The sequence below is a fragment of the Anser brachyrhynchus genome (genome assembly GCF_964034855.1).
Source record: "Anser brachyrhynchus genome assembly, chromosome: 1".
Classification (NCBI taxonomy): Eukaryota; Metazoa; Chordata; class Aves; order Anseriformes; family Anatidae; genus Anser; species Anser brachyrhynchus.
In genome coordinates, this window is record NC_137694.1 from 181716550 (window position 1) to 181729625 (window position 13076).

At 37.9% G+C, this 13076-nt stretch overlaps 1 protein-coding gene across 7 annotated transcripts in view; it reads right to left on the reverse strand.

Annotated features, from left to right (window-relative positions):
* ZC3H13 (zinc finger CCCH-type containing 13) overlaps positions 1-13076 on the reverse strand; it is a 48856-nt gene that overhangs the window by 35285 nt on the left and 495 nt on the right. For 2 of the 7 annotated variants that reach the window (XM_080561751.1, XM_080561749.1), the window contains exons 2-3: positions 7260-7385; positions 984-1095 (exon numbers count right to left, since the gene is read on the reverse strand). The exons of 1 other annotated variant lie outside the window; for it this stretch is intronic. In XM_080561751.1, coding sequence (XP_080417877.1) covers positions 984-1095; positions 7260-7385 — 238 coding nt within the window. Of the gene's footprint in view, positions 1-983; positions 1096-6717; positions 6828-7259; positions 7386-13076 lie in introns of all 7 variants that reach the window. 4 more of the 7 variants (XM_080561753.1, XM_080561754.1, XM_080561750.1 and 1 more) reach the window with 4 other exon arrangements.

Genomic DNA, 13076 nt, shown 5'->3' on the forward strand with positions numbered 1-13076 from the left:
AGTTTATTCAAACTATTAGAAAATAAAAGAAACACATTTAAGTAAAAGAAAAGACTGAAATTTTACACAAATTAACAGCAACTGAAAACATGATTGGAAGGTAAGCCATTCTGTTAATTTAACGATAGCAGCTGCTGTTGATTTATTTACACCTGACAGAAAAATTCATTTTACACAGCAAGTAGAAACAGATCCAGAGAAAAAAAGAATGCTGTTAATACCTGCAGAAGCAAAACTGATTTTCCACAAAAATAAAAAAATGAAAAATTAACCATTATTCATAGGAAGTTAAGTCTTAAAAAACATGATGCAAGAACACACTGATGCTGATAACACAGGTGGCAGGATCACGCTACCAACTCTGTCCCTATTTGCAACATCAGTGCAGAAATAGATAACACAATTTTAAAGTAAATTTTGATATTTGAGGGGGGTTAGGGTTGCAGAAAGATGCTTATGAAGTGAGAATGATGATAAATTAATTTGTTGCAAAATCCAAAAATGAGCAGTCAGGATGGCTAATGAATATGTGAGGAGGAAGGTGAAATGGACCAGCACAACAATAACTGTGTTGTCTCATCAAAAGCAAATTTGAGATGAACAACTGAAGTCAGGATGCACATAAACAATGGATATGAATAAATGTCAAGGGGAAAAATAATGGATGATTCGAACAACGGTCAGTATACTTTCTTGGTAATATTAAAGAGTCTGCACTGTTATTAAATAGCTGTTCATCAGTATTTATGACATTTTAGTCTGCAGGACTTATAAAATCTCTGAGAACCAAAAGACCAAACAGTGCTATAAAATTTCAATTACAACTATTAAGACACTTCATCATGAAATATGCCACACACTATGTACAAAATGATCAATTTGTTAAACATTTCAAGTATTACAAATCACCACAATCAGGTTTCTAGGACACAGTGCCCAATCGCTACTGAGGGATTCTGGAGTTCTGCAAACTCCATTCTTACCCTAACAGGAGAGGACGATTCCTCTGTACTTCGTTTCTGTGGCTCAGCCTCAACGTCTTGACGTTTGTTCTTCATTCTTTCCCGAAGATCTCCAGTAGGCCTTTCTGGTGACCTGTATAATACAGAAACATGATATAACCAGTTCTATGGGATCACTTTTAAAGGAATACAGTCTTTTAACTATTTTTGTTATTAGTATAGACAGAGATCTAAACCTCTCACCAAAAGCAGTAAGGATGAAAAAAAAGTATTCAGTTCTAATGGGCTTAAGCATTCAAAGAAAAAACCAAACAAACAAAAACCAAAACTCTTTCAGAACATCAAGGAAGACTTGTCTCGAGGAAGGAAGATTACTTGTATGTATATATGGCACTATGTCATGGCTCAGTGACCACTCTAAATCAGCTTCAGCTGATCCTAGCCACAACAGATCCTCTTTTTCTGACCATCATGCAAATGTTTCACAATCATTCAGACCAAGTCTTCCCAGTTGTCTTTAGCCTTCTCCATATGCTAAGCTGTACTGATTTATATACATATTTAAATAAAATTATTGCAGAGTCAAACTACTGTAGGCTAGCAGTTAGTCACATAAAAGCACAACTCCAAATACAGAAGAAGTCCATAAGTGGAGATCGTCTGCCCTAGTTGCCATCCTCCCATGACCTTGGTCAGACTGCTACACAAAGAATGGCTGTTGCAAGGCTGTGCATCAGAAATTCACTCTTGGAGGCCTCCTTCATTTTCCATCTTGCAGTAACATAACTATTTCATTATTTAATTTTAAAACACTGGAATAACTCTACTACTCTTACAACTGTGTATCTTCTGTAGAACGTATTACTGTGATGTGGGAAGGGGAATATCCTACACTACTACAAGGTATCTTTATAATGTCATCACCTCCTAGTATGGATTCAGAAGTTGATTTATCCCTTATAGGTTAAAAGAGAACAACTCTTGCATTTAAACAAGTTCCTAGGCAAAAGGGACACAGGAGCTGCTTCAAATGATGTTTTGGTTCAAGAAAACAAATTTTCTCTTCATATAAATCTGGCTTGAAACCAAATTTGGTACTTCTATGATGGCTGTTAACTTTTAATTACAGATTCTTTTGTGAAATGGTTGTATGGAAGTACTGGATTTGTACCCATCAGTTTACACTAAAGAAAGAGTTAAAATTGCTACTTTAGTTGATTAAAAGAGTTTAAATAATACTTGGATAATTAACTTTGCATTTCTTTCTTTTTTTTTCTTTTTTTTTTTTTTAAACTGAATTAGAGTTTCCATTTAGAAAGAGTTGTTTCTTCCATCCTTCCTCTGTCACATAATATACAACAGGAAAACTTTGTTTCCCAGCTTGGGCATATTAAAATATTTAAATTAATATGATTTCATTTTCAACCTGTGCACGTTTGGAACACAGTAATTTGTTTCTACTTCCTCCTTTGCAACGTTGTTTGTATTTAATTCTTTAAACAATGTCACAATGTTGTGTGCCTTAGTATATAAAAAGAAAAAGACCAGTGACTGCTCTCATTTTTAAATGCGTTTAATTCTTTGTGAAACTGCAAATACACGTCAATCTAGATCAGAGGAATGATACAAAACAGTAGCGTGCTGCTTCTTTCAGCACTAACAAGGATCAAAAAAATATCCAGCATACTAATATAAACAAGTTACCTTCCTTGCACACATGACTATATCATCTTTAAAGTATCTGGCTTTTGTAAAGATTATAATTCAAGGTATCTTTTTTTTCCTCCCATCTTAGAAGCAGAATTCCTTTGTATGCCCAAAATTCTCTGAAGCATTCCAAACCATCAGCTACCTCCACATGTAAACCAGCTTTCAATACTGAAGTGGCAATTCAAAGCCTAAATTTTTAATAGTATTTCAGGTATGGCACAAAGGATCCAGGTTTGTGAAACTGAAACTCAATTTAAAAGGCAAAGAGATTACAGATAGTGTACTTGTATTTATTATTCCTCAAGAGAAGTGATTCTCAGGAAAACCTGGTAGCTGAAGGAGAAAGCAAGAGAACTTACAATGTAGCCCACACATTTTCTAGACAAACGTATAATACTGTGGTATTTATTGAAGTTATATGCTTGAGTGGAAAAAATAATGCAAATCATTTCACTTTTAATTAATACCCTTTTCCAGTGTGGAAGGGAGGGAACAAAAAACTTAGTTTATTAAAACAGTATTTAAATCTGCTCTAAGATTATGAAAGTCATCAAGAAATCACAGGAATGAAAAAAGCTACAGCTTCAGGGTTGTGTTGTGCTCTTGGGTTTGTTTGTTTTGTTTTGTTGTTTGTTTGTTTTGTCTTACAGCTTTGGGAGAACACTGGAGCAAAGTCAAGGTATCCATCCAGTTGTTCCACACACTGCCCTCCTTCCCCCCAAGTATTATAGCATAAAAGCAAAAAAATATCAAATATTTGCCAAGTTTTCAATCTCATGTTATTGACGAAATAATTACTCAGGAAGCTGTGACTGTTTTCAGATACTTTGGCTTATGCACAGAAAAACAAGCTGATCTACTAACTAGTTTTCCCTTCAGGTGCACCACAATTTTTGTTTTTATAAATGGCCTACTGATGCACTTGCTTTTTTCTTCCCTTCCAAAAGGGGCTTTTGTTTATTCCAGGTAATGCATGCTGCTGAATTTCACCAAAAAAATACATAATTTTAATTCCACAGTTTAAGATCGTAAATTCACATTGTATCTGGTAGAACCTTCTGCACAAAAGGCTGCACAGTATTATCACTGTACAATGAAAGAAGAAAACTAAATGAAAAAATACTTTAATGAATTAACATTTTGGGTGGGACCCATATTTTAAGCAAGGCCAAAAATGCTGAATTTCACCATTTCAAATTTTAAGCAGTGCAGTTAAGTGATTTTAAACAGCGCTACTTCCTGCCACAGTTCAGTTCTCCAGATGAAGCGGCTTGGTAAGGAAATGCACATTTAAACAGCACCTCCATTTGCTTCTGTACCTATCTTCCAACACGGGGAGCAGCCCACTGGCAACAGCACACATTACAACACAACCCTCAGAGAATGTGTGTATGCGCATGTACAAGTGTGCGTGGGTGTATATAGGCAGACTGGCGTTTAACGTACATATAACTGAATGCTGATGAGACACTGTCCTGGTTTCAGTTTCCTGTGCAACAGTATTTGTACTTTTTAAGATTCATACATTCTTACCTACTGTTGTTGCTTGTTTATTTTTTAAACCCCGTGTAAGGATCCAGAATTAAGAGGTTCAGGCAACAGACAGGTACTGTGCTATGATGGCACAGATCACAGAATCATAGAATATCCCGAGTTGGAAGGGACCCATAAGGATCATTGAGTCCAACTCCTGGCACCGCACAGGTCTACCCAAAATTTTAGACCATGTGACTAAGTGCACAGTCCAAACGCTTCTTAAATTCAGACAGGCTTGGTGCAGTGACTACTTCACCAGGGAGCCTGTTCCAGTGTATGACCACCCTCTTGGTGAAGAACCTCTTCCTGATGTCTAGCCTCTGTCTATCCTGACAATAATACAAGACAGACAGGATAGCTGCAAAGCAGCTAACAAACAATCGATGGGCAGAGCATGAGAGTAAAATTGCTTGTGGGACAGCATGTTTACACACAGCTCTTCCCTTATTAGCTTCTCCTTACTTCAGATGCCTGGAAGACAGGCAGGTCTATTACTGGATTCTTAATATGCTTATCAGGAAAGCCTTACAGGCAAAAACATGCTAGTTGTTTTAAACAGAAGGATGAAAACTCATGATGTGAGAAGCTGCATTAACGCTGAAACACAGTTATATGCACACTACCTTTAAAAGGCTTTCTTCACATTTTAGAGTCAAGTTTTCCTGTTGTCTGGTGATGTTTTAAACCAAGGGAAGAATTATGGTCAGAAAAAACATTAACAATGAGACTTTGTTCAGACAGGTTTGAAATAGGAGGTGCAAGGAAAGGAGTAAGATGTGCCATGTCCTACCAAACTGCCTGCAAAGCAGACAAAAGACTGCCAGCAGTAAATGCTGAACACGTGTAGCCACACCACCAGCATGTCCCAGACATGTGAACAGGAATACTGCTTAAACTGAACTGGTGTGGAATCAGCATTAGCTTGACTTGCACTAAGCCAATAAAATTGTATTTAGAATACCTGGATACATTTGTAAAAAAAGGTTAAATACCATAAGAACTTCTATTACGCAAGTAAAACAGCTTTTTCTGTGCCTAGCCAAGAGCTCTCAGTAGAATCCTCTGAAGACAAGTGTGCTTTTTCCATTTGTCTGTTTTAGTAGGAAGGCTTGCCCCCCTCCTTGTTTTTTATTTTATTTTTTCCTTTACAAACATCTTTATTAAAATGTTGAACATATCAGGCAAATGAGCAGCAAGATCCATTCTTTGACTTTTTTAGTACAGTCCTAACAGGAAGAAAAAGTTAGTAGCAAGTAAATCAGCGTTGTTCTTAAGTGTTAGTGGTGACAGTACAGCAGAAACAAAGCTTTAGTCATTAAAAGAAATGTGACTTCTCTTCAAATGACCAAGCAGGACCACAAACGGTGCGTTCCAAACACTGAAAGCAAGGAGAAAGCAGCATGCTACATTTAAGTTTTTCGATTTAGTCTCTACCAATAAATCACTCCTTTTTTCCCCCCCATATGGAACACTCAGCACAGAGCAGAGTAAGATCTTTCACACACCGAAATAAACATCGATCTTAGTGATTTATTTCGTATCCCAGAGGCTACCATGTTAGAAGATCAAACAAGCAAAGTCAAGTCCATCCTGAGAGTGTGGCACAAGAGCAGGAAAGAGAACATCAAGCCAACCTTCCTGTTTGACCTTCACCAAGTTGCTTTATTTACATTTTGATGCTTCAGTGCGCCCATCCGTAATCTATAGGTAACACTGACATCACTGTAGCATCAGGAAACAGCACAGTTTTTGCACAGTTCCCCGTTCTATGGAGGCTTCATACTCTACAAATGACTTTTTTTTTTGTCCTTTATAATACAAATAGTACAAATTTACTGCTACATTTAGTTTCAGTTGACAAGCACGGTGTTACACCATACATAGGACAGTGGGAAAAAACGCATTTTAAAATGAGAGTAACGTGGGAGTAACAGTAAAATTTCTGTTTTCTGAAAAAAGTAGGAAATTTTAGAATCTCTTCTTTTGATATAGGATATTTGGCCTTTAGCTAACAAAGTTACAACACTACGTTTTGAAGAGAAGTGTTTTCTCACAGCTAGAGAGGTTACACACCCTACTCATCAAACAGTACAGTGAAGGCAGAAGACTACAAGTATGCGATTACTGCTGTAAGTAGTTACAAAACAATATTTTAGTAAAGGACAGAAAGGTGTATCAGAAGCTGCAGTGACACTACACATATAAAAATAACTTAAGGTACTTGATTTCCCTATTTCAAGTAATGTAAGAAATTAATCTGCATCCAGTGGACTCTTTTTTAAAGTTACGTTAAAGTTACTCCCCAAAATCCTGGGAAAACCCACTGAAGGTTGCCAAATCAACTGTTTTGAGCAGCTTCGCAATACGAGTGGTTATTGATAAAACACACCGTTAGGCACACCACAGCATTTCATTATTAACAAAAAAAAACACAAAAGAACAGAAGACATAGTTGCAAAAGCTATTTTCCTACAGCATGTGAAGAATTCAAAGTGAGTTCTTGATTTACCTTCTATAACTGCTGCTATAGCCTTTACCTCGTGGTGAAGGGCCATGTACGAATCTACATGTGTTCCCATAGAGGCAGTTGCCAGTCTTCAGCCAGTTACGGCACTGTGTCTAAGAGACAGACATCACTGGGTGAATTTCACACTCATTTCTGGAAATACCATTGGTGTGAGTGTGGCAGAACAAACAAATGACTCCACATTAATTCCCATTTATCTCTAATTTCTGTCCACCAGTAATATAACTCAAAAAAAAGATCAACAATGAGAATCAGGTCTGGCAGAGAAAAAATTAGGTTGGTGGAAACAGTATTAAAATGTACAGTACTACTGCTCCTGTCCAGAAGCTGGGACAACACACGTTATTTGAAAACTCTAATATTAGTATTTTGAACATCCATGAGTTAAGGAGTTCTCTTCACCTTTACTAACACCTGTGACATCTGAATATTTGGCACTTGTGAGCTACTCTTTCCCACCATGTAAATCCTGGAAAAGAAGATGCTGGGGTGGGGAGGAAAAGAAGAATGCTTTCACAACTCACCTCTGCAGTACTTCCAGTGCTGGGTCCAAGCCTTTCAAACACACTGGGTCTTCGGGATGTGCTATCGGATATGGTCTTGGTATTTTCCACTGTGACCTTCCTTCTAATTTTTGACATTTTGTACTACTTCAACCAAAAAAAAAAAGCAAAACTGTAAAATCCTTCAGTCTGGGGCTATTGACACTGAACTCACATGAATAAAATAGTATGATACACGTTGCAAGAGTTGCTGCAGAGGTGATGAAGAAAGAAACAGAAGTCATAAATGAGTGAAATGTATTTAATTACAAGGAATGTCTCTGATTCAAATTAGTCAGCAGAACACCAGTAATGATCATTTTTCACTTTATTTTATGACCTGCTTGGGATTCTTCAGCTTCCCTTTGGGAAAGATCATATAATGTTATTCATTTAGGTAGCAAACAATACACAGTACAGATGCTTTCCTTGATCATGTATTTTTCTGCATCAATTCAAGTGACTTCAAGTGGAAAGAACTTTTAACATTACTTCACCGACCTCTCAGAAGGATTCCAACTACTAAAAATGGCTCCCGTTTTCAGAAATGTGTCTGAAAATGAGAGTTCCTTTTTTTTTTTCTTAGTTATGCATGACAGCCTATTGAAAAACACCTTGACATCATCCACACTCTTTATTTCTTCCTGGTTTATATGGTTCTTGGAACTACCCGAGTATATTAAAAAAACAGCAATACAACTCTTAGGCTTCCCAAGAAGTAACTAAGTTTAATTAAAAAAAAAAAAAAAGCAGATTTTGAAGCAAATACAGCACACATCTGACAAATAAGAAGTTACAATTTATCTTACCTGAGGAAAAAAAAAAAAAGGAGTTATTGAAAACAGGAAGAAAACAATATAAAAATAAAACATGATAGTAGGCAATAGAGACGCGTTACTGAAAAAGGACACGATGGGCTCCAGGATCTGTTGTGCATTCTTTAGGTGCTACCAACTTGCACATAAATAAATCAAATTTGGGAAAGTCTGCCAGATGCAGGACAATTTACATGCAGCTCAAAAAGCCACCTCTGTGTTATACAGCCAAATGCTACCACTCTGGAGCTCATTAGTCAACGCAACACGATTAGCTAAACACTGACCTGCTGCCCTTCTGCTCTCTTCTGCCCCATCCACGTGTTACTGCGTTCAGTACACACACACTTGAGCTAATTTCATACACCCAAACAAGAGCCACAAATGACAAAAAGCTTGTCCATACAATCAGAATACGTATTTAAACTAGCCCCCACCACACTGGGTTAGTACCAAATGCCACTCATCTGACCAGCAGTACGCTCCCATAGCATTGAGACTGCAAGCTTCCATTCTACAGCAAAAAAATTAATAAGGTATGAACGTGTACAACTGCATACAAAATGTAACACTGCTGTAACCTACATTTTACGCTTCTAAGTTTGATAATACCTGTTCATTTTCCTTGTAGCTTGGTGAAATTTCTGAATCCTACTGTTATTTCAATGGTGAGACCTCCCTAAAAGCTGACACCTGCAAACTTTCTACTAACAAAACTCTGTGCTCAAGCTCTTGCTAAGTACTTTAGCTCATTTATAAACAACAGAGGAAAGCTTATGCTATGTATTTGTGAGAGTTCTCAGCTCTAGTGACTAACTCTAAGCCTTGGATTATCTGAAGAATTGTATCTCCCAGGTAAGGTTCAGATAACCTAGACCTTAACCAAGATGCTCAGAGGGCAAAAGTTAACCACGTGGTGTATACCAGACATTAAAAACAATGGTTAACATTCATTAGTGCTCTTGAGGATGGAAGCAGACAGTGAAACAGTAGAATTTGCCAGTAGAAGGAAATTATTTGGGTTAGTAAAAACTGTGGAGATTTCCAGAGAGATCTAATTGAGTTAGAAAATCGAGTAATACAACAGCAGATGAAATGCAAATAAATATAATGTAATGCACACAAGAAGAAATGATTTTATCTAAATACTTGATGAGTTCAAATTAGTCCAGTCTTCTGAGAAAAACAATTAGGAGTCATTGTGGACAGCTCAATGTGCAGCAGTAGTTATAAAGTCTGACAGGATAAACCATTAAAGTTAGAAAGCAAAACAATACCACAACTAATCTAGCTGAGCACCCTTCTGTTTCAGGACTGTTCCCCGCTGTATTTTAGCAAAAAACCCGCTGAATTTGTAAGGTTCCATGCAGCTACACCCTTCAGAGGATACAAAAGTATACTGACATATGCAGAAGCATTTTTATTAAGACGATCACATACCAAATACTGAATTTGGTTTAAACGGTTACAGTAAAAAGAGCCATATCTGAAACAAAAAAAGTTAGAAGAACGGCACTGGCAATGGCAAAGGGGGAGGGAGGGTTCAACACATGAAAGACAGATAAAATGAGTGCACCTAATACATAAGTACAGCACAGGGACATGACAGCAGTATACAGATGTGAAAAATTTACAAACATTTGGCCTCGTAATTTGAACGTCCTTTCATTTCCAAAAAAAAAAAAAAAGAGGCAAAAGATATATATATATATTTAATGTTACCCTTTACCCAGTAACTAGTACCTTCTTAGAATTCACCTCAATAGGAAATTATGATGATGACTAGCCTTAAAAGGGTAATTATAAACACGGAGAGGATATTAAGAGGGCAATATAATAACTGAACAGATTATTTCATCCCAGCTACCAACTTCTCTGTATTTGGGCTGATAATTACTTACAAGGAAATAAAGAGAACACCATCCAACCCTGAATCTTCTAAAGTTTGGGAGAAGAAAAAAAAAGGGGGGGAAAAAAGCTGCTTTTAAGTAAAATAAAAACTTGAAATGTGAAAATAAAAACCAGGTAACATTCTGGCAGTCCTTACATTTTGTCCCATACCCACTAGTTTACTATTTAAAACAGATACTTTGTTAACAGAAGATATATTTCATGATAAACTATTTCAAGCAAACGAAAACAACATGCTGGGACTGGACAGCTTATTACTTTCTGTACGCACAGGTTATCACGCAAGGGCCTCACTCCTGCCACCAGAACCGCATGATGAGATTTCACTTGTAAGAGAATATACCTGTTCTACAGGCTGCAAGATTAGAGCCCAGGCATGTTATCCAGAGACACATCGAGGAATATTCACACACCGCACACACACCACATTTGAGAGGCTGTATCTGAATATGCAGTCACTCCCATTTGCATCCTCCAAAAGACCAAGCAAGTCAGATAAACAAGGAGACTATTAAAACAATGCTGCGTTTGAAATTTTAAATGAAAACTTTCGGTTTTGTATTACTGGCAAGTATAGAAATGCTCCCCCTTGCTTATAGGGAACATTGTGAGGGGAAAGGACCAGAAAATTTAAGAGAAATATTTCCCTTCCAAAATTTTCAGATGGCAAATTAACGGATAAACAATTGTAATTCAACATCCAATTAAACAAAATCCCGTAACTTGCTCAGTTCTTCCACATTTTCATCTTACACTGCTTTACCCTTCTTGATCACGATCCTGCTATTCCTCCCACACTCATGGCTCCTTTCCATCAAAATCCTGTTCCCGAACTACCATTGCCTTACCAAACGCTCACGTGAATCAGACAACACTGAGCATCAGTGTGGACTGGGCCTTAAGCATTCAGGCTTCCCGTTCAATATTTCAAATACTTACAACAATGATTTTTTTTTTCCTCAAGTAAAACTTACGTATTTCTCTATTTCAGGTACACAGCATTGCATTGCTAAATCTGCTTAGGGTTTTTGAAGTATCTGCAACTTCTGCAACAGCTTCCTCCTACTAACAAATATAATAGGTCCCATAACAGAAAGGGTAAGACACTAGAGAAATCGACTTTGTACTCATAAATTAAATTCTAGAGCTACGGTTTTAACTGCAACAGTATTATTACTTTTCCATACATGAATAACATCTGCAGGAATCTTTCATCATAAATCAGAAATACTTTAACACTATGATAATTTGTTTTATTATAGATAAACCTACGTTATTCTTTAATGCAGTAACTTTGCCACAGTGGGAGGCAATCTGTTAAGGACACTATCTATGCTACAATTTCAAGTGAAATATACCTCAGGGTGTTACTTTATGAATAAACCCAAAACATAGACGGATTTGAGTATACCTACGGGCACTAACCAAGTAACTGAAATCCATGAAACGTGGTATGATTGACACATTATTTGTTGAAATTCTGCATGTTTGTTATCAGTACTGCTACATTTTGGGGTCAAGCATGCTTAACATTTTTCTTCAATAGAAGTATGATATTACATAAGCCACAATTAAGTGAAACACATCTGAAACATCTGCTTTTTTCCCTGATAGAAAAACCTAATCCAGTCCTCTGCAAAAACCAATTCTGCTTCTAGAAGTAGACTAGTAACTAAGACGTAACAGAATTCAACAAAAGCAAAGTTCACAAAACTCTGTAAAGAGATGAAATCTCTTTATAAAGTCCAAAACATGACTAGCAAGTATGCATGCATATGTGTACACCACACACAGGCTAAACATTATGTCACTTACAAATATCCTACCTGTAAAACGACAAATAATATTCCACTTAAAATCACAATCAAACTTTAAAAATTAAAATCTAATATAACTTAAGACACAAACCAATTAAAACTCTAGGATAAACTAAATTATTGATAACCGTTGATGACTAAGTAACAGCTTGGAAAGAGGAAAGGGGCAGAACTCCCTTTTCTTTTTTCCAAATAAAGATATTTTAGCTGAAATGGATTTGGTTCTAATTACAATGCTAACGTTTCTATGACACGATACTAATCAAATAGTGATATCTGAAGGAGCTCCACGGTTTCACTACCTAAAAATAGCGTTAAAAATAGTGAAACATGTAGTTAACCAACTTTCAAAAAAAACCTTCAAATACTAGCTGTACTTTTACGGGATGTCAGTCTAGCGATCTTCAACCCACACAGAGAAGTCTGCTTGACAGAAGACTCAAAATTATTCCAAGTTTGCTTTTACAGCCCCACGCTGCCAACCCATCACCCTGTTAACTCGAAGCTACCCCTCTAATTTAACACATGCCATTTCTCCACTGGGAATGACGAACAACTGCCAATTACGTTTCCACCAGCACAAAACCATGGTTGGCATCCTACATGTTCAAAAATATAATAAAAGAATCAGGCCCTAGGATGACAAAAGAAGGTCTGCAGCGTTTTGTATCTTGCCTAGCGAAGTCCTCGTGCTCAGAGATGTTTTACCAGAGTAAGAGAGAGTCTGCACAGCCTGGCGTGGGCAGATCCAAGCTCGCTCAGCCCTTACAAGCTGGATATGTTATCTGTGAACTGGACAGCCACACTCTGGTGCTGGGACAGTGGGACACTCCAGCAAACACGCTGAGAAGCAGGGCTCGTTATCGAGGGCACGGCCACCCGCTAATCCACCTGTGGAACCCGCAGACAGGCCCTGACGGCAGGATGCGCCCGCCTGCCGCGTTCAGCCCCTACAGAAAGGCCCTGCGAGGCTGCCAGCTCCTGCCTGCCACAGCCTGCTCTTCCCCCAGCCCTGCAGCAGGCCCCCAGGGAGGCGACGGCTGAGGGAGAAGCCGGCGGAGGAGCCGGAGGCGAGGCCCCAAGCGGGTCGCGCCCGACCCTGCCCGAGCCGAGGAAATGGCGACCCTTTCACTTCAGAAACCCTTTCGCTGCCAGAAAAGCGGGAGGAGAGCCCCGCCGAAAGCTTAAACAAATAATAAAGGCAAAAAAAATAATAAAAAAAAAAACACACAAAACAGCCAACGGCCGAGCAGGCG